The sequence below is a fragment of the Clytia hemisphaerica genome, unplaced genomic scaffold, assembly GCF_902728285.1.
Source record: "Clytia hemisphaerica strain Z4C2 unplaced genomic scaffold, Clytia hemisphaerica genome assembly, whole genome shotgun sequence".
NCBI lineage: Eukaryota > Metazoa > Cnidaria > Hydrozoa > Leptothecata > Clytiidae > Clytia > Clytia hemisphaerica.
This window is the reverse complement of record NW_027104138.1, coordinates 208,313-235,697: the sequence shown is the minus strand read 5'-3', so window position 1 is coordinate 235,697 and position 27,385 is coordinate 208,313. Positions and strand designations below refer to the sequence as shown.

General features: G+C 35.4%; 1 protein-coding gene across 2 annotated transcripts; it reads right to left on the bottom strand.

Annotated features, from left to right (window-relative positions):
- Positions 1-192: 192 nt before the first annotated feature.
- Positions 193-27,385, bottom strand: LOC136813688 (M-phase phosphoprotein 6-like). Of its 2 annotated transcripts, XM_067070186.1 has the most exons (6): positions 27,274-27,385; positions 15,118-15,224; positions 14,356-14,449; positions 12,542-12,636; positions 6,391-6,611; positions 772-1,044 (listed from the first exon to the last, which is right to left on the bottom strand). In XM_067070186.1, exons 1-5 carry the CDS (start codon positions 27,343-27,345, stop codon positions 6,431-6,433), a joined length of 549 nt encoding a protein of 182 aa, XP_066926287.1. In that variant the 5' UTR covers positions 27,346-27,385; the 3' UTR covers positions 772-1,044; positions 6,391-6,430. The 2 variants fall into 2 exon arrangements, with proteins under 2 accessions (XP_066926285.1, XP_066926287.1); XM_067070184.1 differs by lacking the exons at positions 12,542-12,636; positions 14,356-14,449; positions 15,118-15,224; positions 27,274-27,385 and having other exon boundaries at positions 193-1,044; positions 6,391-6,475.

The window sequence follows — 27,385 nt, the reverse complement described above, 5'->3', positions numbered from 1 at the left end:
AGTTTTAAAAAGTGTTATTGTTAAAATTTGAAAGTCAAGCCGGTGTGCGGGCTTAAAAACTATTTATGAATTCAGGCTAAGCGCCCCCTGATTTCTACACCCGATAAGGTGTAGAAATTTTGGCGGAAAGAAAATTTGGCGGATTTGGCCAAAATCCACCCAACTAATTTCCCGCCAAAATTTATATTTTCCGCCATCCGCCAAATTAAATTCCCGCCAAAATCTCTTCCTTTAATGTATAATATATAAAAAAGGATTAAAAACTCAATCTAATGATAATCGGCCTAACAAGATCCGGTCCAGGTTCTTTTTGGCCATTGTATATTCCGCCGACGTGAAATGTTTCCTCAAGATAGGATCTTCACACATGAAAATACGATCGCTCTCTCGACTCAAAATCAACAATGATAACATATAACTGTCAAGTTTATGATCATTAAAAACAATATCTTTAATTTTCTTTTCCAACGTTCGTTCTGGTTCAGGGTTCACGGTTGGAAACTTTTTAAAAAGACCAAGGAAACCGCTTGATTTCTCTTTCAAAATACCACGCGCCATCAAACTCTCAAACGTGTTCTCAACACAATCCGCGTCTTCGGCTCTTAAGAGCCATTTCCATAATTTGGCCTCGCGGAGCCGACCTTGAGCATTGGCGACTCTCAGACTATCAAAAATGGCAAAATCTAAGAAAGTTTGTGTTGAATGCGTATCCAAAACGCGAAACATCGGTTCATCCTCATCAGGCGACATGAAAACATCAATCATTCCGCTGGCGTGTAGATCAATAAAAAGCGCCGCCAAAACACCAATCTTTAGCGGTAATCCAACCCGCCGTCCATCAACTTCTCCCGTTTCCGCATTTTGCCACAACAAACAATAGGCTTCGCTCAAGTACAAATCATGGTTTGCGAAATCGAGAACATCGAAATCGGTTGAATTATTGATAATATTATGTACGATGTGGCCGAAACATTTCGCGATATCGTCCATATCTTGATACAAGTTGGCAAGGCTACTCGGTTCGGTTGCCATGGCGTATGGTATCTAAGGTAACAAAATAATAACAAATGAAGAGGCTATATTTAAGGATCCAGTCCGTTCCTTTTTTTTCGGATAGGCCGAAAAATTCATTCCGAAAATTGTTATTACGGATGTATTATATACAAGCAGCAGTCATTCGAAATATTTGTTCACCGAATAAATCGAACAAAAAAATAGTTCAATTCTCAACTGGATTCAGTTGCCTTAAATTATTCGATTTAAGAAATTTTCGCGGGAATTTAATTTCGCGGTTGGTCAAATTCTTTTTTTTCGCGGGAATTTAATTTCGCGGTTCATCGATTTTCGAAAAATTCGCGGGAATTTAATTTCGCGGTTGCAGGATATTTTTGGCCAAAAGCGTTATTAAATAAGCAAAAAACCTGTTTTAAGGCTTGAAATAGTACGAATTTGGGGGAATGCGTGAAATAAATTAAATTTCGCGGGAATTTAATTTCGCGGATTGACGATTTTGTAAAATTTCGCGGGAACTTAATTTCGCGGTTTTAGGCAAAATCCGCGAAAACCGCGAAATTTTGTTCCCGCGAAAATTTCTTCCCTTAATAGTCAAACATCAATCACACATAAATCGATTTCGATCGAATAATGGTTTGCTATGATTGACTACTCCTGGTATATAAAGATAAATTTGCTTTAAATAGGACGTAGTCTACACAATAGACAGATCCAGGCTTTTAGGCCTTACGCTCGAAACGAAGGAAGATATGACGTAGCCTAAATAGGACGTTGCATTGTTCTGTAAAAGCCCAGGTAATAAAAGACAAGCGAAGCACCATGAATCTGAGACTACAAAAATCAAATCATCAACCCCTTGATAACCTTACCAAATTTTTCAAACAAGCAAAGCCTTTGGGAGCCTAATCGGACGAAAAAGTTCAAAATCTTTCCAATTAAATTGGGAGCAAAAAATCATTATAAAAGAGTGAAATAAAAAAAAAAATTGAATTGAGAATCAGGTGAAAATAAATCAAATAATAAGTACTAGTTATCGCATGACTTCGAGTGCAATACGAGAAATATTTTACGAGTACCGAGATTTTTCCGTAATATTTTTCCGAGCCTTTAGGCGAGGAAAAATATCGGTAAAATATCGGAACGAGTAAAATATCGAGTATTGCACGAGAAGTCATGCGATAACTAATTTATTGTCGACTCAAAAAAATTGTCCTCTTTTTGTTTTAAAACTTACTTCCGCCTTCTTCTGCTTCTGTGTACTTTCGAATGTTTTTATTCGAAAATCTAATTCGAACGTTAGATTCGAACAAAATAACATTCGATAACTTCCCGCCGAAAGTATTCACACAAAAACAAAATAGAGAAACATTTTTCGATCATTTTCGATCCAGAAGTTTTGTTTTGAAGAGTTGCAGATTTTAAAGAGATGTATTTGAAAGTTTCTAGATTGATAATTCAAAATGCAGATGATATATACTGTACTGGTTTCGATAGAGAAGGAACCCTCCATCATTGGATTAATCAGATTGATAACATTCAGTCTTTTTCTATGTTTTTGTTTCGATGACATGGCCATGGGAAAGAATAGCAGAGGAAAGGAGTCCCACGATGGAAATGTATGCTTGTAAAAATGGTTAAAGAACAACATTTTTTCAACAGCAAAACAATTTGGATACTTTCTTGATTATCGTCAAGCTCTAAATGTTTCGAATTTTAGAAGGAAGATGTAGGACGTATGTTGTAGTCGAGAACGAGAACGAGTACGAGAACGAGAATTAGGAGAGAACTTTTATAAAAATCACTCGTCATTTGGTTTAATACAAGACATTACACTTTCCTTGTTATGTTATGAGAAATTTTATTGGAAAATATTCAAGAATCTCAAGTTTTTTTGTATGCATTGATAAAAAACTGTTTGGTTATCACACGGACGAATTTGCCACAAGTTGAAAATATTTGGGTGGTGTCAAGTAGTTTTATAATAAATTCTTAGATCATCAGATTTGATTTTAGTGTCTTTTTATGGAAGAACTCCAGAGTAAAAGTTAATCTGAACATATTTTTGTTGCGTTTCCCCCTTTGAAGTTTGATTCCCAAGTCAGTTTCTCCGAAAGTCAGTTCTTTTCGGCTGTTTTGTTTTGATTTTTCTCCCGCCGCTTACCCAGTCCCCCAAAAGTCAACGCGGTCATATTTCCAGACTAAAGAAATATGAAATATCGCAAATATCTCGATGCTCTCGACCAATCAAAACGCTGATATTTTTTTGGGTCGGCAATAAACACAAATAAACAACAAGGTTTTCAAATCCAATCAAATCAAATGGAAAATAATATTGAAAAGCCCAAGAAGCCCAAAAGAGGGACACAAAAGGACCCTGAATCCTATGGATGGAAGAAAAAAACGAAAAAAAAAAGAGGAACAAAAAAGACGTAAAGCCATAAAAGGAGCCGATACTTATGTTTTTAAATGAAAATTGTTCAATTTGGGGTTGTCTTTTTCTCGAATAAAAATTCACACAAAAAGAAAAACCATTGAGGTTTCTCAGGAAAAACCACCATGAAAATTAGACCAGAGACTCTTAATATGGTGACCGTTTGGAAAAAGAAAATTAAAAAAAAACACAGAAGGGGGCATTTCGAAATGAAATAAAATGTAAACGGCAGACAAAGATGTCATGGTGCTTTTGTCAATTTCAAAAATAAAATCATTCCAGGGTAAGACAACCCCTTTTTAAAGGAGTGCTGGCTGTTACGATCTTTTTTGTAGCCATCTTTTGTGGTGGAAAACATTTTCTGAGTTGGTTAAGCAGATTGTGACCTATCTAAAGGCTTATTTGTTCTTGCCTCAGGTTCCCTTCTGAGAAATGTTGGCAGAAATTTAATTTGGCGAATAGGATTTGGCCAAAAATCGCTATCAAATTTGCAAAAAAATAAGCACCGAAATGGCACAAATTTGCAAAAATACTTGAAATATATTAAATCTGTTAGGTGGTGGAAAAAAGAAATTTTTGGGAACTTTTCTTTCCACTAAAATCTCTACTTTTAAAGTATGTTTACACGTGTTTGCAAATTCACTTTTTTATAAGAACGCAATGAGGCTCAAATTCGCCAAAAATTAGAACAATTTAAGAACAATGCTGAGCCTGAAATTACTCAATTTCAGGCAATTTAGGGGTCAAAGTAGTAAAAATTGGGTATATATTGGGTAGGCATGTTTAATTCATCAATTACTGGAATATAAATAGGATGGACTGTCTAACCTGATACATTTTGCAGCGAATGCAGCTTCTTGAAGTTGAACAAAAGTAAATTTATACACACAACTACCAACAACTACTAGAAAAATGTAATACACTAAACATAATTCTTATATAGCTTCAAAATCGGTATCTAAGTTCAACAAAAGCTTAAGTTAGTAACCAAAACTTCATCAAACTCATGTGAAATGAATTTCAAATCTCTTCAGCAAGAACATTCTAATAAATCAATTATCTTTATATCGTTACGATCACAGTCTGATGAAAAGTTAGATACTTTCAAATCATGACTTTACTGAAAAATCTCCCTGTATGTGCTCAACAACTAATTTGAAAAAGACAAGAACAGCTTTATGAAACACTTGTACATAGAATTATAAAATCTGTTTAGGAAAACAAGCTTTAATAAACCGACTTCACACGCCAACTGAGTCCATGGGAAGAAATAAACTTTTAGCCACTGTTTAAGCTTTCTTTCTCCAAATTGGTCTTGAACAGACTTTAAAGCAACAACTTTTAACACAATCACGGAGAGGAAATCATAAATCTTTACTATCTATCTATTTGGCTTAGTAACAGCAGGCTATTCGACCCGTTCTTGTCCTGTCAGCAACCTTGGACTGAATATCCAATTCCCCTCACATGGCACAAGTTAGCCATATGTTAACTTGCCAAGTGAACCATCGCAAGTGGGAATCGAACTTTTGTCTCCGCTACAGTAATCAATGTTAATAACCACTATACCACGGGGCCTATTACGTCGCAATAAGATCTGATGGCAGCAACTTTTCAGAAGAAGAAATTTATTAAGGTAGTTTTCATAAAGTTGATGATATCGGTACAGTATCTTGATTTAAAAGATTAAAAAAAAACAGATGATTTAATTTCATACTCTCTCCGATGATATAAACAATTTGTCCGTTTTTTACTCATTTTAGTGTTAAGAGTTTTTCCTGTGAAGTCATTTGTTTGTCAAAAACTTTTGCCAGGCCTAACTCGCGGGTCCACTCAAAAAAGTCTCAAAATCCTATCTACTTTCGAACCAATTGCATGCGGTTGCATCCCACGAAAGATGCTACCGATGGGGTTGGCCCCTACTACAAAATAAGGGGTAAAATGTTTAACTGAAATTACACCAGTACACACCAGTACTTAAAACTGGGAAAATCTAGTAAGTCATTAAAAACTCCAAAGGAAAAATTGAAACAGAAACAAAGGAAGTCTCTGTTAAAAGTTTATATTACTTGTCACACACCCAAACACTTTCGCTTGAAGTACATGTACATGTAGAAAAGAAGACTTTTTTCGTATGAAAGTATAACAAAGTTTGATGAATAGTGATTTGGGCAAGATTAACAAAACCTCAAAACATGATTTCTTACAAGAGCTTTGCGAGACTTTCTGTTGGATTTATATACGAAAAGATCTCTGGCTTGGATAAACAAGAAACAAGAGTCTTTAAGTCTTGGTACCATAATGTTGGACAAAGATTTTTCTTTCAAAAAATAAAAACTGACCATCTTTTCCATTTTACCTTTTAATAAATCAAATCTGCAACTCAATCGAAAATAAATGAAGAATTTAAATCAACGAAAGTCTTTATGAAACCTTTTTTGGCCCAACCTTTTCAACAAACTTCAATACTTTCAAAGTATGTCAAACTGTGTCGAAGACCCGCTAAGGCCTCGTCCCCACTGGAAAGTTTGCCCAAAATTCCGTCCCCGATGGAAAAAATATCCTACAGCATAAGCCCACTGGGAAATAGTCATTTGGGAGAACGCGACGGTCAACAAATTACACCAGCCAGTGCAAACAGGATAAATTATCTTGCACCTTAGTAACAACTGTGTTGTAAAAGACAAATCACCTTTATGACGTTATCATTATAAAAATTTCTGCTTGGGTAACTTGTGCTCTCCCAAACGACTATTAATTTTGACTTCATCCTCATTCGAAATTTAATGTAAGAAATTGCACTTCAAAACTCCATTGGATTCTTTAAGCTTGGAACGATGGAATTTCTATATCCCCGTAGGGATTTCGATAGAGATTTTTATCCGCGCTGTGGGATAGGGGTGTAATAATATAAAACTTTCGGAATCAAGAAATGAAAATCTCACCTTAAAAAATATCTGACCAGCTCCCCAAAAATGCTCCTTTTCAAAATTCGAATTCGTCTTTCGGTGAGACACGTGGTTTAACAAAGCCTCTTTTGGCGCGCTTTTCTATCGTATCTTCTTCCGGTTCGGTGCCGTCACTTTGGCTCAATTCTTCTTCAATAGCTTTCCTTTTTCGTTTAGTTTGGAATTTCTTGCCGACTGTTCCGACTAGTGATTCATACCTGCAATATAAGAAAATGGATCGAGAAAATATTGAACACATTATACGCACCATTGCTATGTCTTCTAACATACATTACATCACGGACCCAACAGCTGATTGGTTGAAAGTGACGTATTGATGGACTTTACGTCACTTACAACCAATCAGCTGTTGGGTCTATGGTGTGATGTCAAAGACATTGCAGTGATGCATATCATGAATATTCAAGAGTCTTTATTACGACAACTACGGAGTCTACACAAAGCCATGTGTAATTACTACATAAAAAGGTTACCTCCGCTGCAAATATCTAGGATCAATGTCAGGCGGGTACGATGTTCTTGAATTTCGATCAAACAAACAAAAAAGCCCCTTTAGGGTTTTCAAGAACAAGAAGATTCCCCTGTAAGAACGTTAAAAATTTATAATTCAATGACCATACAAGTGGTCGCTCCGAAATAAACAGATCTCTGTGTGGGGAGTGGTTAAAGGGGGGAAAACAATTTCTTTGAAAAGCCCATAACAGAGAAGAAGATTACATATAAACTTAGTTCACAACATGGCAAATTCAAAATCAATATAAATGTTTTTCTTGGTTCAAAAATATGATTTGAAATCAAATGCTGTCTAGCTCAGCAACCAACTGTTTGAGGTTAATCTAAGACATTAAAAGTTTAAAACAGCTTTTTTTAGATGATAAAAAGCTAAGATAAGTGAGTAAATCCAAAAAAGAAAATTAGGCGATAAGGGGAACGTTTAAGTACGGATATAAAAAGTCTGATAAAATTGTGTCTAGAGGGATAGATCAGATATATCAATGTTAACACAAAATGGTCATTTCAAAACCGAAAACACAGAAGATATTAAAAAATGATTTGAGAAAAGTCCGAGTAAACTCCTTGCAATAAGTAACAGAAATAAATAATGTATTCCTGAAAAAGCAATCTGCCAGAATTTTTGTTCACTCTTTACAATACATTAATTTTAGATTTACAAACTTTTACTGTTTTACTTATAAAGAGCATGGAAAAATTACAACAACAAGCACACAAAAATGAACAAAACGACAAAAAATGCTTCTGCTTTTCGCATTCAACCTTAATTCATATTGCAAACTAACCATGATAACTACCAAACAAAATAAAAAAACCTTGAAATTATATATTCTCTCTGTTCGGCTAGCTTTTAAAACACTACAAGTTAAACACGAAAGTAAGGTCTAAGGAAGGCAGGTGAAGAAAACGACCACTTTTTTTACAAAATAGGAAAGAAGATGAACGGGTGAGTGATGGCTCACACAGTAAGGAGGTGTGAGGTTCATTGAGCACGTCAATGAACTGTGAAGAATCATAAAAGCAAAGATGTCAAAAAATGTGAAAAAAAAATCAAAACATTTGAAAAGAAAAATTGAAAAATTAAAACGAAAACCAATCTGTTAAACTTTTTTTGCTGTTGTTAAAAGACAGGACACATTATGAAAATATCTTAAAAAATTTTTTTCTTGTCTGGAAGTAAATTTTATATTCTGACAAACAGTCTTCCTATAACATCCCCTTCATAGTATTCTTGACGTATGCTCCCTAAGTAGAAGCACAATAATTTATTTCCTTGGCCGAAAAGACAAACTGTGTTTTTTCTACGAAAATGGAAGCTCAGTGCACGTTTTTTTTATAAGAACAAACTATATAAGAACATAAGGCTTCGATGGCCAAATGTTAAGAAGATTCTAAGGCTTTATGTACTCAAAAACACCCGTTTTATTAGGAAAATGGGTAAAAATGGTCACAAAATGGTGAAAATAAGAACAATTTAAGAACATTTTTTGGCTTGAAACCCAAAAAGTTAAGAACATCCGAAGGCTTCAAATTTTTTGGATGTTCTTATAAAAGAAACGTGTTTACAGTAAAAATACGATAGACAATAAAACAAGTTAACAATGAACAGCTCTACAAAAAACAGGACTACACTAAGCTACTCTTATCAGAAATTTTTAAGACTCCATCTATGGCCATGTATATATCAGCAAGAAAGCTTCTCGATATCAGAGATGCAAGAGCCTCCTTCAGATCTACTTTCATTTTACGCAAGTGGGTTTTATATACAATCTACTGTTCGTGATAGACAGCACATAACAGAGAAAATAACAAACACTTCACTGACGTTGTATTGAAGAATATACGTAAACAAAATCTAATCTCTTATTCGGTTAAACAGGTTTTTCTTGACAAGTATTTTGACTGTCGAACGTGCTAACCGCACTGGCTCAATTCAGTATCTTTGAAATCATTCGTAGGCCCAATTGTAAACTTAATGGCTTAAGGAATATTTTAGCATTTCTTAAATAGGTTTTAGCCTCGTTTAGGCTAAAAAAATGACATTGTTTCTGACGATCAAAAGATTGTTAACATATTTAATAAATACTTTAGAGACATTACAAGAACTCTGCCCATTAAACATACTGGAAAGAATTTTGATAAATTCTCTGAGCCAGTTCTCGAAGCCCTTAATTACTTTTCAGATCACCCCAGTATCATTAAGATTAAAGCAGAGACTTGTAATGATAATCTCCAAGATATATTTCAATTTCGATTGTGTAGATAATAATGAGGTTCGTAAAATCATCCTCTCGCTAAATCCAAGAAAATCTGTCAGTGGTGATTTACCGATTAATATCTTAAAATTATCAGTCGATATCTATTTAGATTTTATAACAAATTTTATTAATTCATCAATCCAAAGCAACGTTTTTCCAAACGAACTAAAATTTGCTGACATCAGTCCCGTCTTTAAGAAAGAAGACGAGATGGATAAAGTGAATTACAGACCCATAAGCATACTGCCAGCAATCTCAAAAGTTTTTGAACGTGTGCTTTTCAATCAACTTAACACATTTATCGAACCTAAATTTAGCAAACTTCTCTGTGGATTTCGGAGAGGTCACAGCACACAACATGCTATGTTACGCCTTCTCAAAAGATGGCAAGCATGTTTAGATAAAAATGAGATTGTAGGCACTGTCCTTATGGATCTGTCAAAAGCTTATGATTGTCTGAACCATGAGTTACTTATTGCAAAGTTACAAGCCTATGGAATCGGGGGTCCAGCTTTGCTTCTTATCTATAATTACCTAAAAAAACGAAAGCAAAGGGTTAAAATTGGATCAATTTTCAGCGAATGGCTCGAGATACTTTCAGGAGTACCACAGGGTTCAATCTTAGGTCCTTTACTATTCAATATTTTTATTAATGATATAATTAAATTTGTAGAGCAATGCGACATTTGCATTTTTGCTGATGACAACACTATCGATAGTTGTGGAACCACTGAAAATATCGTCTTGAAAAAATTGCAAAACGATTTAACTATTTTAATATCTTGGTTCGAATCCAACTATCTTGTTGCAAACCCAGGAAAATTCCAAATGATGCTATTAGGAAAAAATATATAAGAATGTTACTATAAAAGCAAAAAATTCAGTTTTGCTACTAGGAATTATTTTTGATGAGAAACTGAATTTTAACCAACATGTAGACAAAATATGTTCTACTGTAAGTAGGAATACTACAGCTCTTCAGAGGATAAGGAAATATTTGAATCCCGAAAAAGCCCTCAAACTCTGTAACTCATACATCCTTTGTCATCTTAAATATTGCCCCCTCATTTGGATGTTTTCCTCAAGAGCATCCAACGATGAAATAAACAGAGTGCATAAACGGGCTTTACGTGTGGTACATTCAAACTTTTCTTTAGACTATGGAGTTTTATTAAACCGTACAAATACTGTAAAAATCCACATCCAAAATTTACAATATTTGATGGTGGAAATTTTCAAATCAATCAAAGGTTTGAGTCCAAGCTTCATGGCAGAAATTTTTCAAATAAAAACAGTGGTATACAAATTAAGATCCACAAAACTCTTAACTCTCCCTGAAGCTACTCGCTATACCTTCGGTATTTACGGTTTATCCTTTAGAGCATCTTTATTGTGGAACCAATTACCTAAGAAGTTGAAATTACATGACATTCAAACTCTAGCCAAATTTAAAACAGAGATAAAACGTTGGAAAGGCTCTAAATGCTCATGTAACATCTGTAGGTAATTGGCCCTAAGGATCTCGTCGTTTTTACTTATTATTTTGATATTGTTGGATTTTATTAGTTATAAATTTACTTGATTTGTAATTACGGTACCCCAACATTAAAGAAAGATATTATTGTTATTATTATAAAAACTCGTCCCCAGGCCCCAAAAATGATAATTTTCGAAAAATAAAAAAATTATCCCAAAATATTTTCCCAAGGAACAAGGGTGCCAAATTTCAGCCAAATCCGAACATTTTTGACGTCTCCAGGCTGCCCCAAAGTTTTAGCCTCGTTTTGGCGAAAACTCGTGACCACGCCCTTAAAAATAAAAATTTAAAAAAAATGAAAAAATGCCGCGAGATATTCACCCAAGGAACAAGTGTGCCAAATTTCAGCCAAGTCTGGCCATTTTTGAAGTCTCCAGCCTGCCCCAAAGTTTTAGCCTCGTTTTGGCGAAAACTCGTGACCACGCTCTTAAAAATAAAAATTTTCAAAAAAGGAAAAAACACCCCCAGATATTCACCCAAGGAACAAGTGTGCCAAATTTCAGCCAAATCTGGCAATTTTTGAGTCTCCAGTCTCCAGTCTCCAGTCTCCAGCCTGCACCAAAGTTTTAGCCTCGTTTTGGCGAAATATTGTCACCACGCCCTTAAATTTGAAAAATTTAAAAAAGTGAACAAAAAACACCCCCAGGTATTCACTCGAGGAACAAGTGTGCAAAATTTCAGCCAAATCCGACCATTTTTGAAGTCTCCAGCCTGCCCCAAAGTTTTTATGACAGACACACAGACAGAGAGACACACAGACAGAGAGACACACAGACAGACAGACATTCTCAGATTATAGCTCAACTGAAGTTGAGAATATTCCAATAAAAATTCAAACTGAACTACTGAAAGGTGAACTTTTTTCACCTTCTCCAAAGGAATTTTCAGATAAAATATCATAATTTCACATATTACAATATCATCAACTTCCTTGAGGTTAGCTATCTTATTCTAATATAATAATATACATTTTAAAAAGTTTTCATGCTTTTAGAAAAGAAGGCTTTCATCTCGTTATCTCTATTGATAAATTGTAAAATGCTTTCATACCCAGAGGGTATAGCTCACTAAAATAGGCCAAATTCTAGAAAGGTAGGGCAGCATCCGATAGAGATACTGATACTGATATAGATACTTTTTCTGCTGTTTTTCTATAAGAAAGGCTGTTTTTACCATTATTTTTCATAATTCAAGAAGGGTGACGTCTGATAATCGGAGGCTAAAAAGGTATGAAAAATGGTCTGTAAAACAAAAAACATCAAATTCATAAAATAAAGCCGCCTCGAACCTCTATAACTCGAATGTCTCCTCAACTTGAACAAGTTTTACGGTCCCTTCAGTTAACAATGCCTTATAAGCCTTAATCCACTACTCGAAATTTCCTTAACTCGAACAAATTTGTGTTCCTCGTGCGTGTTCAAGTTATGGAGACTCTACTGTATGTATATAGGTTAAGCACCGCCGTAAGATTTCAGTAACATTCCTCGTTTTTTTAACTGATAGTGATACAGACTATTTTGGTGTAAAAATCTTTGTAGTGTTGCATACTATTATAAAGAGGGACATTATGGTATAGATTTCCAAATTTTGAAGACGTTTGTCATGCTCATAGTTATTTTATAATTTGAGATCTCACTTTTCAGATATTGATTTATAGCCTACATAGCAACATAACAACCTTTTGGTAAAAGAGGAAAATAGGGAGCCTACCAGGGGGTAACAAACACTTAAAAACAAGGGGACAAAGGGATTCCGAAAGTTTTTTTTATTAAAAAGAGAATATGAAAGACCATTAGTCTTGCCCGTTAATTTTGTGTACCTGTGAGCCATTTCTTCATCTGAAACACCATCAAACTCTTCGCGCTCTCCTGATAACGCCATGTTGGCTTCTTGCAACAATTCATGATGTTTTTTCTACACGAGAAGAAAAGAGAAGATCTTAAAAGCCGATTCAGACGCAACATTTTCTCTTCACATTTTTGAAAAGAAATTCTAAATGTGAAGACTGTTACATGCTCACATTTGCTAAAACATTATTTTTGAAAAAGTTCTAAAATTTTGGCAGAAATGTTATTGTTCCTAAATATACATACACGAAAAGAAAGATGATGTCTTGTTAGACAGTCAAAATTTTATCGTAGTTTTTTTTTAAGGAGCTGCTTTCAAAAATGCTGAACTTGCTGGAAGCTTATCACAACTAGAGTGTGCCCAGAAAAAAAAGGTGGAAGAAAGTTTTTCTAAGTAAAATCGTCCTGAAAATGCCAAATTCACCTAATATCCGTTTTAAATTACTTCAGGAACTAAATAACTAATGACTAGACACAGAACTTTTATCTAATTGTAAAAATTCTAAACTCTAAAAGAGAAATGATCATAAGGGTTTTAAAGGGGAACTAAACATTTTTTGAGGTCATGCTTTTTTTGTCTCCAAGAACTACACAACACAGTATAACTTCGAAAAAATATAATTTCCACTCTCAATGTCTTTCCTATTTTGTATAAAACCTTCTTTAAAAAACGTATAATTTGCTTAAAATGAACCCCCACTTTACATATGTTTGTGACGTCATATCGTTCATATTTTCTATGAATTTTGTGTATGTTCATCAACTTTAAAGCTTCATATTTCGTGAACAAGAAATAACACGAAGATAGTAAAATCATTTTTGATTTCAGGAAGGATTCAATTTTACGTATACTAAATTTGGGTTTTTCAGCTTATTCCAATAAAAAGTTAAATTTTTTCAAGCGACTCTAAAATCATTTTCACTCACTTGTTTTCGAAAGTTCAAACATAGTTTTACTCCGCTCAAAAATGGCTTTTTAATGAATTCTGTCTCTTGGTTATGCCATTTGTGGATAAAAAGTTATTGCTACACTAAAAAAGTTAAAAGTTCTCTATCAACTAAAAGTAAGAGCTTTTCCAATTACTTTCTGAACGTGTTTACGTCAAACAGATGGCTCGACCTATTCCCCTAACAAAATACGCATTGCTTTAAAAAGATTAGATTTTCTGTAAACATAAATGGCTTTATCTTTTGATAGAGAAGTTTTTAGAGAAAAATATTTTCAGAGGTCATTCCTTTAAAGTATGTGATGTGATTTAGGTATTTTCAAAAAAATGTTTAGTTCCCCTTTAATTTACAATTGTTTTTTCCCCGGACACTGTAAGCTAGCTGGATCCCATCTCAAGCGGACCTAGAGTCATTCGGAGTGATTCTGAGTCACTGAAACCTTTTTGTTGCTAATTATATTTACAAAAATTTACGTCATGAGATCATATTCTGTGAGTCATTTAACTTTTTAAAAAGTTTTTGAGTCTACGATGTGTAAAATAGTCCTTGTAAGATAGTCCTTTGTATCATTTCATGCCGAAAGGTGTTCCCATTATGTCGGATGGGTTATCGAACCGTTTCGAAAAGCTATCAGGTATAGTGTGAACATAGTCTGAGTAAGGAAAACAAATTTTAAGTTTTTCTTTACTCAAACTAGTAAAAAGCTCTGTTATCATTAACATCGAGCACTGTTATTGGTTTTCGCTTACACATGGCACAAAATTAAATTTAGAGATTTAAAGATCCATTTAATACCTAGTTGGTATATTAGATTTGCTTTATACCCCGAACAACATACCTGGACAACTGGGTTGAAGTTGAGGTATGACATTCGACCATACGGGATCAATTCTTCACATTCCATATAACTGACATCAAATGTGTATGGTACTCTAGTGAAAAAGAAAAAGTTTATCATAGTTTTCTTGAAAGTGTTTCCTGCTCGGGTAACGAAAGCGCTCCCTCCTCCGCACTCCCTCCTTCAAACTCCCTGGTAGGAAGATTCCCCTTAAGTGGTTAGATAGAGTCGATATTTTACGCGGATAGCCCAGTAATCTAGAACTTTTAGGCAGTCTTTCGATTGTTTTCACGGGGTCCACGGCCAGCCGGCTCGGCTATCTATGAACTGAACGGAACATTAGAAGGAGCGAGGATTCGAACCGCGAACCCCTGGTTAAAGACGCCGACGCCTTTGACCACTTGGCCATCGCCCCTTGAAGTGGTAAACCCCCTTGCAACAGTTTGAAAAATAAGTTCCTTTTATCAAATTTGACAATGCATTATTACTACACAGGGCCAAGATGATCTTGAACTACTTTCTTCCCTTAGTTCATCAGTGGTTACTTTTAAAATTATAGTTAGAATATCAGGTACATCTCATGTCCCATCCAGCCCAGGACAGAAACAAATTAGTGACAACAAACAAAATTGATATCGTTATGATTAAAGAAGGAATTATAGATTATAGAAAGGCATAAATTGAATAAATCTTAGAAGAACAAAACCCTCAAAAAAGCTTTCTAAATTTAAAATAAATAAAATAGATGCTAATGAATCATACTTTTTAGTTTGTCGATCGATGCCACCGATGACCCATTCAGATTCATTGTTTTTCTTGTTCTTCTTTTCACTGATCTCTTCACCTTGGTCTTTCCCTCTGATCATAAACTGTAAAAAGATATCAAATATGGCTTCAGCTTTAGTCTAAGAAAATGTTTACATGGTGTCCTCCAGGTTTTCAGCCCCCCCCCCCTCATCTGGGGCCTAAAACCCCCCATTTGGTCTTCTTCAATTTCCTACAATGAACGCACAAATGCTGGAAATTTAGACACATTTAATCATCTATTTGAAATATTATACCTAATCTTATTAAAAATCATTAAAACAGCTCGAAATTACCTTTCGGCATGTTAAAATTACTGGATTAAATCAATAAAATTTTAATTTGCATTACCATTATGTATCACAGGTGAAATTAAGTTCATAGCACTTTCAATCACAGGATATCATTTTAAAATGAGTACATTTTTTATTAATCATTGACTTATTAACATGTTAAGAGCTAGTATTTTTAAGAATGTGGTAGTTTGGGGCAGGTCCAATAGTTTGAAACTTAGATTTTTTTCATTTTTGGATGTGTTTTTAAAGTACAATGAACTGAGTAAAATTCCAGAATTTTATTTTAATTTTTTTTAAATATTCTGATTCCAGAGACCACGGGGTTGTCTTTAAGGAACAGAAGAGTTGGAGGCCAGACAATGTTAGGATTACAAAAATGAAGATTAGGCTAAAGTTGGTACTTCTTTAAGACCTAATTAGCTTTTCAGGCCTCTCAGGGCCAGTAGAGCAGGAATTTTTTACTGAAATCACTTCAAATGGATAAACCAAGGACTGAGCTATCAGAAATTATTATATTGAGCACGAAAAAACTCCCCTGGGACAGGTCAGGTGGCTCTAAAATGGGGATGAGCTGGAGTTTTTAAAAGATACTTCACTAATTGGTCATTTAAAGTGATAGAGATGACGCGTTCTTTAGAAAAAGTAATAAGATTATTTTATTACATCTTAACGACCAACCAAATCAAATAAGAGCTTGTAAAAACTCCAGCTAGTCCCCTAAAATGCCCCTAAAATCAAATTTGTAATGTTTTTGTGACGTCATATTTCCAGGTACCATTTTGAAAATTTTGATTTTTTTTGAAAATTCAATAGTTTTCTGGCCATAATTTCAGGTGGGGGGTTGGAATAAAAATGGGTGGAAAATTTGAAAAGGAGGCTCGTACAGCATAATTAGGACAAAAGAGGGAACTTTCAAAAACATTTTCCCAAAAATTAATAACCAGGGGGGGGGGTTAGAATAAAATGTCCTGGGTGGAAAATTTTCGAAAAATTAATTAGTGAGGGGACGGCTATTAGGTACCCGAGATTACTAGATCAAAAAGAAAAATATTTGAATTTTCATTAACTGTCACTGGTCAAAATTTGAAGTTAATATCACTTTTCAATCCAAAAACAAAACATCAGATTCCATTTTTGCTGGATTTTGAAACCATTACATCGCCATTCATCTTTTGTAACGTCACAATTTTTTTATGACTTACCTTAAGCTGATCTAATGTCAACATCTCCTTTGTCTAATAGTTGTTTGGGAGAATGCAACAACCTATTGACTAAGTTTGGCATTTTAAATTACTCCACAAATTCAGGCCGGAAATTATCTGCTTTGTATTACAGAAATAAAACCCTAATACTTTACAGCAGGTCCCGTGGGAGTATTCACAGCCTTATTGCATGCTAATTTGGAAGAATGGTAGTGTGCCAATTTGAACAAGACTTATTTATAGGAAGTATCTGATTTCCTGCTGGTTTTACTTGCATTTACTGAAGTGAAGTATGGAGTAATAAGTTATGCAATAGACCACCACCTTTAGCTAAAAAAAGTATTCCATTTTCCCAAATCAGCATGCGATAAGGTTGTATATCTTCCAGTTAGTCACACTAGCACCCTGCTGAAACCTGTATCAATAATTAATGCTGCGGAAGCGCTATATCATTTTCTTGACACGCAAGCGTAAAAATGCGCCACAAAACTTCTAATAGAATTGATGATTAAAAGATTTCTGTGGATGAAATTTTGTGGAAGTACACTGGTACTTCGTCTTCACGAAAGTTAAATAAAAATGAAAAGGTTTGGTAGTTTTCTCTCATTTGGAAATTGAAAAAAGTGTTTGCAATTACCCTTCGGTCTCAATTAGCCAACATAACTCTACTTCGACCAACTGTTTTGTCGTCTAGAAAGTAACCGCTCCCCTAGCAACACTCGAGGCAACTCTGCTGTTTTTGAGGAGCCAATCAACAAAAATAGCTTGGAGGCAGTAAACACTGAGCAAAACTATGTTTGTCAAAATCTAAATCTGTAACTCTGAAACCAAAACTGTTAAAGAACCATGGAAACAAAACCATCTTTCTAAATTTTTGTTTCCGATTTGTTTTGTTTTGATTTCTGACAAACATGGACATATACCGGGTGACCCACGAAAAAGTGCAGATGTTTCCCGACGTCTTGAGGCCGAACAAATGTCCCAAAGTGCTTGGAGTTTTGATATTTAGAAAGTAGATATCCTAACTTAAAATTTGAGCCATCACTTTTTAAATTTGACCAACTTGTTCTCTACTTATGAGCTTTTAAAGTCAAAATTCACTTTTCGAAAAGTGTAAAAAACACGTAAAAAAGAGGTATTAAATTCATGCAATCAATTAGAAAATCACTTACAAATTGACTTATTTAACGAGTTTTATGACATTAATAATTAATAAAAACACCTTTGAAAGTAGTTTTTGTTCAAAACAAGACTAGTTTTTATAAAAATTGGCGCTTTCATAGATTTTTTTCAAAAACTGTATATCAAAAACGTCTAAAAAGGGAATTATATTATATTGAGAATTATTTTTGGTTCCAGTTTCCACAGTCTTTTTTTCATCCAATCAGATTGCACGATTTCACTTTAACTTTCTCTAGTCCTATAGGACTGGGGGATTTGACTCATGTGACATCTCTATTGAAAAACCCGCGCAGAATAAAATAGAAATACTACTGGCTACAGGAACTGAAAGTAAGCAATTAAGGCAGATTAAGGCCAATATTTTTGGTTTTTCTGAAGGACAAAAGGTATAGGAAGTTTTACTGAAGGAGGGATAAGGCTGGGACTATCTATTTAAAAGATATGGACAAAAAAAGGCACTTTTTTGGGTGATAATTAAGATTTTACTTAGAAACTTTAATTCTCTTACCCCCGTCTCGGGCCCCCCTGATGATATGAGCAAGGGAACCATGTTGGCCACCCCTACTGAAAATTTCAGATCAAAACAAACAAGAAATTAACAGTTAGTTACACTAGAGTCCCGCCAAAATGTGTATCAAAGATTAATGCTGCGAAAGCGCTTTATCGTTTACTTGACTCTCAAGCAAACAAATACGCCGCAAAACTTCTAAAGGGATTCATGAAAAAATAACCCGACGCTTTTTAATGAAATTAACATTTTCAAAAACTTTGAGAAATTGCCTAAAATTTGAGCCATAGATGAAAAAATTTGAGCCAAGCCAACCTTGAAAACTAATTTGAAGATCAACTTCCCAAGAAAAAGATCTACAGGGGAGGCGGAACCCACATAGATCTGCGCACCACTGGATAGGCTGTTTCCCAAAAATTTTGCTGGACCTCAAACAATGACCCATTTACATGTGCTGAATTATTTTTACTTTAGCATATAAACAAGGCCTTAGAAATCTAAGGGCTGTCTCGGGAATTGAATGACAAATTTTGGTTGGTTGATTTTGGCTGCTCCACGTTTTATTTTGTTTCAAACTTTCAAGTTCTAATTAATTGTCTTGCGAGCTAGTCTACACAATAGACAGATCCAGGCTTTTAGGCCTTACTCTTGGTCTATAGGCACTGCTATAGGCGGCCACTAGTGACCCCCACCGGGAATTGCTTATTAATAGGTTTAAACATAATAGACAACATTCACAAAAGATGTTTATCAATAGAGATTTTAAATAAAAGAATGTTTAAAACACAGCTTGGCTTAGGTTTCGAAACTCTCTATTGTTTCATTAAAACCTCAGTGCGCATGCGATTTATCTGGAGAATTTCAATATTCAAAACAAGAGCAGTGCTCATAGCCCGAAGAGTAGGAGTTTAACGCTCGAAACGAAGGAAGATATGACGTAGCCTACTTGCGAGCTTGATTCAGGTAACTCTCATCCTTGTTGTGCAAATACATCCTGTAGATGACTGATGTTGTTTTTTCTGAAAGCTAGATTTCCTAGTGTGACTAACTGATTAATTCCTGTAACTCGAAGAAAATTGGGTTTTGAGCTGGTTTTTGACTGTTTCTGATCCTAAAGTGCTATTTTTTGATAAAGCTTAGTCTGGAGATCCATACTCTCTATTCAAACTTACACCACATAAGCAAAAATCCCATCAGAAACTACTCATTGAGAGTATGGTATTTTTGACCCAGTTTGGATTTGTTTACATTTGGTTTGAATTTTGTGCCAAAAAAGCCGTTGATAAGGTTAGCCAATCAGGGTCACACACTTCAAATCAAAAAACAATAATATCACGTGATTTCAACAATTGTTTAACAGCCAATAGAATTATGCGAGCAGATTTGGCATCCACAAAAATACCTGGCTACTCTGTTATTTCTATATAATTATTCCTTTTAATTAAATGTTATACTTCAAAATCACACGAACAGAGTAGACGGGCCTCCCAGCTAGTAAAAGCTATGCAATTTATGTTTGGATTTCTAGAAAGTTTACCCATTCATTGTCAATCAGGGGGGGGGTCAGTAGTAAAATCTCAGACATATATATGAGTAGTAAAAGGATTTTTACGGATTTGTACATACCACTCACTACCCAGACTCTTGGAAGAGGTAATTTACTACCCTGGTAGTAAAAGTTTTTGGGACAATATGTCATGGAGACCACCTATTTTTTGGTTGCTTTTGGACTGATTTTACAAAAAAAGCTAAAAAATGATTATTTCTGTGACATATTTTTCACTTAGTGCAAAAATTAATGTTTTGTAGTCCAATGGCCACCTGAGTTCACCTTGACATCGAGTACATATGGGTTTTTATTGCATTTCCTATTACTATGGTATATACTGAGTCTAAAAAGCCAAACTTGCCCTCCCCAAGTCTTGGGGAAGATTTTTTACACGGTTTTTAAGGAATGACATGAAAAATGTCAAAAATCGTGAAAAATAAAACAAAAAATTGTCTAAAGGTAGTCAAGTTTATACTCGTTTGAAAGATATTTTTATGTAGATTGTGAAAATAATGATCCTAAAAGTTTCCTTATATATAAATTTTGAAATATTTCGAAAATACTGGAAAAAAGTGTTAAAAATGAAGAAATTCCAAATATGATAATGCAATGAGATATCAGAATCTCAAGTAATTATTGGCTGGTAAATGATACAGCACAAATAATGATTGTCATTTTCATCATCTTCATCGTTATCACTACTATCCAAATGTTCTTTGTCATTTTCACCATTGTTTAACATTTTAAAATCAGGCTCTTTATGGTTCTCGCATTCTTTACAACCACAAAATTCAGTGCAGTCAACTTCAGCTTTTTTACAGGGGCATTTCTTGTTAATACATGTTGAAGATGCACATTTGCAGCGGCGATTATCTGCAGAATCTCTTCTGGAGCAACATCGACACCGTCTGGAAGCATGGTCGGCGTCAACGACACTCCATCTTCACGTTTCTCATAGCCATAGTCACAAGGATTCAGGTCTGGGGGGTTGCCACTGACACAATTTTTCCCCATGATTGCAACAAAATGCCCTCTTAATTCGAGAGCTTCGTCGGTTGGTGGCAAATATTTGAGTGCGGGTGTTTTTGTTGAATTCTCCGAACCATCAGTCTTGCTCATCCAGATGTTACGTCTATTTGTATATGAAGATTCGTGAGTTTGGCCATAACACTTTGCCACAAACTGCTTCCCTTCTTTGACAACCAATTTTATCGGAGAGTTGATGTCATCAATATGCAAAAGAGGGACTTTCTTAGCAGCGTTGATTGCTTTTGATTTTCCAATATTGAACAGCATCCGGACTGTATCACAACCAGAGAGTGCTTGGAGTGCAATTAGATGTTGGGTAAGATTTCCGCTACGTTTAACCGAATTGTTGATGTTAATAATTTTGTTTTCTTTTGTGAATGGATCCATGTAGATCTTCGAAGACCACTTTCTCTCAAAGAAATGACCACATAGAAGAATGAAAACATCTGTGTCTGCACTTAAAACTTTGATCACCTTTTTCTCTTCATTATTGATGCAGTCAATTTGTTGGGGTATTATGTAGTCGGCTTCATAGTAGTACGAAGTCAAATCGTGACGTTTGATGTGGACACCTTTAAAAACCTGCATAATTTGATTCTGCCATTTCCTTCTTCCTTGTATTTGTCATTGTCTGGTTGCCTTTTATCCCTTTGTTCATCAAGCTCTGTCAAGAGCTCTCCACAAATATGAAGACTATTTGCCCAGATTGCCACTGTCCTACTAATGTTAAATTTATCAACGATAGTAGGTTGACCAGCCTAGCCTGAATCAGCGACATTTGAAAAAATGAATTTGAGATAATTACTAAACAGTACCAAATCAGATTCGTGTAGTTTACGATGTTTGAGATAAAAATGCATTTACCTTTTCCTACTTTTATGTAGGTTGATTTGATTGCCATATCATTCCATATACCATTGAATCTTCCGTATTTGAGTCTTACCACATTCTCTCCCTTCATAAACTGTTTCAGTACGTCGCTTGGCATCTTGTGCATTGATCTGAGGTAGACGATTCCATCACGCGCATAGTTCAGATGGCCAGCAGCGAAGAAGTACGGGATCATCGTTTGACAGCAGTGCAAAGGAAATCCAAATTCTCTTTCTCTCTCTGCACGTAGATATTTCATCATGAGGAACACTGGATCAATGAGATTCGTTATCAAATGTTGTGCGAGCTTGCCGTTTTTTGATAGATCATCTAAGGACTTGACTAGGTCTTCTTGGGTCGTTTTTTCGTCGACTAAGTGGAGCTCAAAAGCAACAATCCGGAGTGCTCGTACATACATGGGATATTTTTTGCCGGTCAACATCTTTTCAACGCCTGCAAAACCTATTTCAGTAGCTTGTCAAGTCCACTATTCTTCATGAGTTTTCCAACCGACCCAACGAAGCTCATGAGCCAGTGCATCCCACCAATTCTTGGGTAGAAATCTTCCCATCTTGCCGGGTCATTCCAGATGATGTCCATTGTGACACTATACAGCTGCTGATACCAGGTGAACACCACGGGGAGGGCAGCCAAGCAAAATGACTGACGTGTATGTGCGGGCACTAAGAGTGTGTTTTTCAAGGCATCCGAAATGCACTGTAAGGGTGGTTTTTTTGCCGTCTGCACTGTAAGGGTACGGATTTCTAAATTCTAACAAAAATGAAATTGTCCAGTCAAAGTTTTTTTAAGGGATTCAATCCCAGTCAAAGTTTTTTTAAGTATTTGCTTTGATTCAAATCTTTGTTTGAGCCATTTCAATCACTTCAGGGAAAAAAAGTAAGACTGCACTGTAAGGGTATCCAACTTGGCGAAAAATGCACTGTAAGGGTGTATTTTTCGGGAAAAACCACTGCACTGTAAGGGTGCAATTTTGAACGCCAATTTTTAGCCCGCGTATACCGTCAGTCCAAAATCCAACTGCCCCTCCCCCCCTGGGTGAACACAGTTACCTTCTGACCTGCTCTGTCGGAAACACTTTCGACATCACACATGGCTGTTAGAATCGTGGATGGATCTAATGGTGTCTTGTTGATTAATGGTTTTTACTTACTTCACTGCTGTCATATTATTTTTGATACTCCATTTTCTCTTATCTGCTTTGTATTATATCCTCCAAAGTCGGGAATATTTGGATTTGTTAATGTATCTTTCATGAAATCAAAATCTTTGAAATCACTTCTCGAAGACGTTAAGAGCTGAATACATCAGTCGAGGAACTTCCCTTGTTGCTAAGTTATTTGGCATTGGGGGTTTCTTCTCTTCTTTGAAGATTTGGGTTTTTGGTTCTTGGATTTGTACTAAAATTTCCAAAGGCCTATGAATTTTTCCTTGTACTAAGATATCTATATATACGGAAACTTTTAGGATTATCATTTTCAAAATCTACATAAAAATATCTTTAAAACGAGTATAAACTTACCTATGTTTAGACAATTTTTTGTTTTGTTTTTCACGATTTTTTGATATTTTTCATGTCATTCCTTAAAAACCGTGTAAAAAAATTTCCCCAAAATTTGGTGAGGGCAAGTTTGGCTTTTTAGACTCAGTATATACCATAGTAATAGGAAATGCAATAAAAACCCATATGTACTCGATGTCAAGGTGGCCTTTAAAATTGCTACTTGGCCATTGGACTATTGCCCTTAGAATAAAGTCTTTTTTATATTGACAAAATATTTCGAGAACTTTTTGTTTGCAGCAAACAACTTTCAAACAGAAGATTTTTTCAAATTATAAAAATGTTCAGATTTTTTCAGAAAAGTCATCCAAAATATTAAAAGAATTACAAAAATAGCTAAAATTTGCTAATTTTACCAGTTTTAACTAACCAGGTAGTAAAATTTTTTCAACATGCAACACATAGATACCACCCATTTTAGTATTTAAACTACCCTGGATAGTAAAAAAATTTTTTTGATTTTTTGTCACACCGCCCCCGTAGTAAACGTCAGTATGTCTGAGATTTTACTACCGACCCCCCCCCCTGTGTCAATATATTTTTTATTTGAAAGTGATCTCTTCATGGAATAAAAAGATATAGTCAAATCTTGTAAGATCATTTTTCAAAAAATTTTTGAAAAAATTGATTTTGGCATTTCACCATTTTACCCTAGGCGGCAATCAAAAATATGTTCCATTATGGTCCTAAAACATCTTCAAATCCAGTCGGTCGGTCGGTAGTAAATTTTGTCGGATTTTTAAGATCTAATAAATCCAGATGAATCAAGTTGGCAATCAACAGAATCTTATGCCGCCATCTTTAATTTGCCAAACTAAATGTGCGCGCACATGTGTTAAAGCGGTCCTTATTTTCGGCCCCCAGGGTATTGGCCCTACCGCGTTGCTGAATTTTGACATGAAAATTTCAATAAGGGTAAATGAAAAAACTTGAACGGGACTCAATTTGGGTTAAGTAAACAAAAAAATAATGATTCAAAGACATGCTCTGTTCGCCCGTGCCCGCCATTGTGGGAAAAATCTGAACCTGCGAACAGCGCCCAAAAAAACCGACGATTTTACCGACGAATCGGGTTTTCTTGTAAATAAAAAGTTGGTCAGACGACCCGAACGCAACATATTTTTTGTTGCTGCCCTACGCAATCGCACGTGGTGGAGGCAAGCATGCATACCCCATAGCAGCCCTCTCAACAAATGAATGACCTGTCTGGTCATTAAAATACAAAGTAAAATCAAAAAATGGTAGAGTAGAGCTGCGATCAGAACTGGGTAGTTCAATTGTTTGAAATTTTGCTGCTTTGATTGGTCAGTCATTTGATGGCTATGCAAGTTTCCCTCTACTGATTCAAGTTAGGCGGATCTCTAAAAATTGTTTGGTTCCCAACCCTGATTTTTACTCTGAAGTTAGAGTCGGAGAGTTGGAGACCATTGAGTTTCAAGCCCGAAGGGCTAGAGGTCAATCTCTTTGGTAGGATTTGAAGCCAACAAATCCTACCAAAGTTGCGCGGCCTTGAGCGACCCGCCTGGTTTTTACACAAATGACCGATTGAAACTAAAATTTACCGCTTAATTTCGAAAAATATATCACTCGAAAACAAAGGAATTGCTAGATTCAATCCGTCATCAAAAATACGGCACATATTTTAAGGCTTCAATTTTTCTTGCCTGAGAAAGGTTAGAGATTGACCTCTAGCCCTTCGGGCTTGAAACTCAATGTTGGAGACCCCTTTTGCCACTTCTGGATTCCTAATTGTAGGGAGGTTGGGCCTTACGCGTGCGGCAGTAACAAAACATAGATTTTGAAAAAAAATATTCAAGCTTACATACCTCAAGGAAGGAAACCTCTTTTAACATAAGTATTTTTTCCAAAGTGTAGAGAGTTTATTCAGCTTTCTTTTGCAGAAAAAATCAGCACATCATGTCTTCATTTTCCTTCAAAATTTGAAAATGAGTACTCGCGGGTGAGTTTTTTCAAACTTCTTGTTTGCAGCACGGCAAAATTTTTTATCCGGGGGTTCTACAATCCAAAGCGCTAGCCACCCAAAACAGCTATCGACCTGGAATTTTTTGCATCGTTCCCCGCAATAGTTTAGCTTTTGAGACGTACCACGTTCGTTGGTTGGAGCAACGTAATTTTTCAGGAAGTCAAATTATGTACTTAAAATGCGTTTTTTTCATTGAAAAAATCAAATTTTTTTATTGAACGTGAATTTTTTAGAAAGAACAATTGTTTTTCTTTCCAAATGTGGAAAAAGTAAGAATCAGGCTGTTTCCGGTGAAAAGGTGAGGGAAAGATTATGTTGTATAATGAAGGTACAAAATAGCTGGCGATGCGTGCACGAAAATGCTTGAAAAATTGAACTTCAAAATGTAATATCTTTGGAACTTTAAAGAATTGGAAGGTAAATGACCCCTCATTTTTCTTCTGATGGTTATGGCTTTCCATTAAACTTGGTTTGGTATTCTGCAAGTAAGTTTGAAATTTCCTCTGACCACCCTACTAATTGTCAACCTCTGTGCGCTCTCAGTATTTACAAGTTTTGGCGCGCCAGCGGAAAGTGAACCAAAAACCAGTTTATCCATGATTTCCTGATTCTTTAACCCGATTTCATAATTCGGACCTTCGTGGAAGCAGACCACGCTCGCGAAGCATCACTTTCTTCTAAAATTCAAGATGTTGCATCCCCATAATCATCATGCGCATGATGATTATGGGGCACACAATGCAGGTACCTACAATGAACAAAGATGGTATGTATGTACAAAAAAATATTTTCGACCAACCGACCGACCGAAATGACGGGAACCAAACAATTTTTAAAGATCCGCCTTATTACAGTCGAGGATTATGCCCTAAATAAGAGAATACCCAAGTTAGAGGATTACCTTATTTAGGAGATTTTCAGTCTCTTATTTAAGAGAACGTTACCTAAACTAGGAGAATTCTGTACGTTTCACAATACTTCAGAGCAGACTATTTGCGCAATATGAAAATAAGATCACGTGAAAGATCACGTTTCCGTGATTCCGATGACCCAAAAACCAAAATAAAATACCTTTTCATTATTAAAACTTTGAGTATTTGGATGGGTCACAGGCAAGAAACAACAAAAATTTATTTATTCATTGATAAATTTTCTCCCTACTCTATGGTAGAGCATCTTCAGATCAATGAATAAATAAATTTTTGTTGTTTCTTGCCTGTGACCCATCCAAATACTCAAAGTTTTAATAATGGAAAGGCAATCACTGAAGAGTTTTATAACCTTTTCATTCTTTTTCAAACTTCGAAAAACCATAAATAGCCTCATTTGCATGTGTTGAAGTAATTTTAAAATAATGAAGAAACACCCTCGACCTTCAAAACGCGTTTTTTCTCAAAGCCCCTTATTTAGGAGAGACAAGAGCGACTCACTTTCTGTTTGACCCGCGTTTTGACCGCGCTTAAACGCGTTTCTTAAATATGGCCCATCTATATTATTACTTTTCACGAAATTCTCAAGATGTAGATCGGCCTTTAGATTGATAGACCCTAACCGTCCTAGGTCCACAAAACAAAAGCAGGACTCAACCAAATTTTGCTAGAAGGGAGAAAAAAACGTGCTGAGTCGATCTATGAAGTTCAAAACTTGCGCAAAATGATGAAAAGGCCAAAAATTTACGAAGAAAGAAAAGTCTCCTAGTTAAGAGAAAGAAATCTCCAACTTAAGAGACCTTCTCTTAAATAGAGTATATCTCTTATTTAGGGCATAATCCTCGACTGTATTATTAGTCATTCACTTCACGGTACAACTTTTTATGCTTAAGAGGGGGAGGGAGGACAAAGAAATTTCTTTGAGACAGGGTGAGGTGAAAAATTTTCATTCTTGGTATGAGTATAGGTATTTTTGACTATCATACCTTCATCTGCATGACATTTTTGGAAAGACTTCGTCTTGTTGCAGAATCTTCTGCACACCGTTCCGACGCCATCTTGGATTTTAATTTCACATGTGAATTTCTGAGTCGAGGC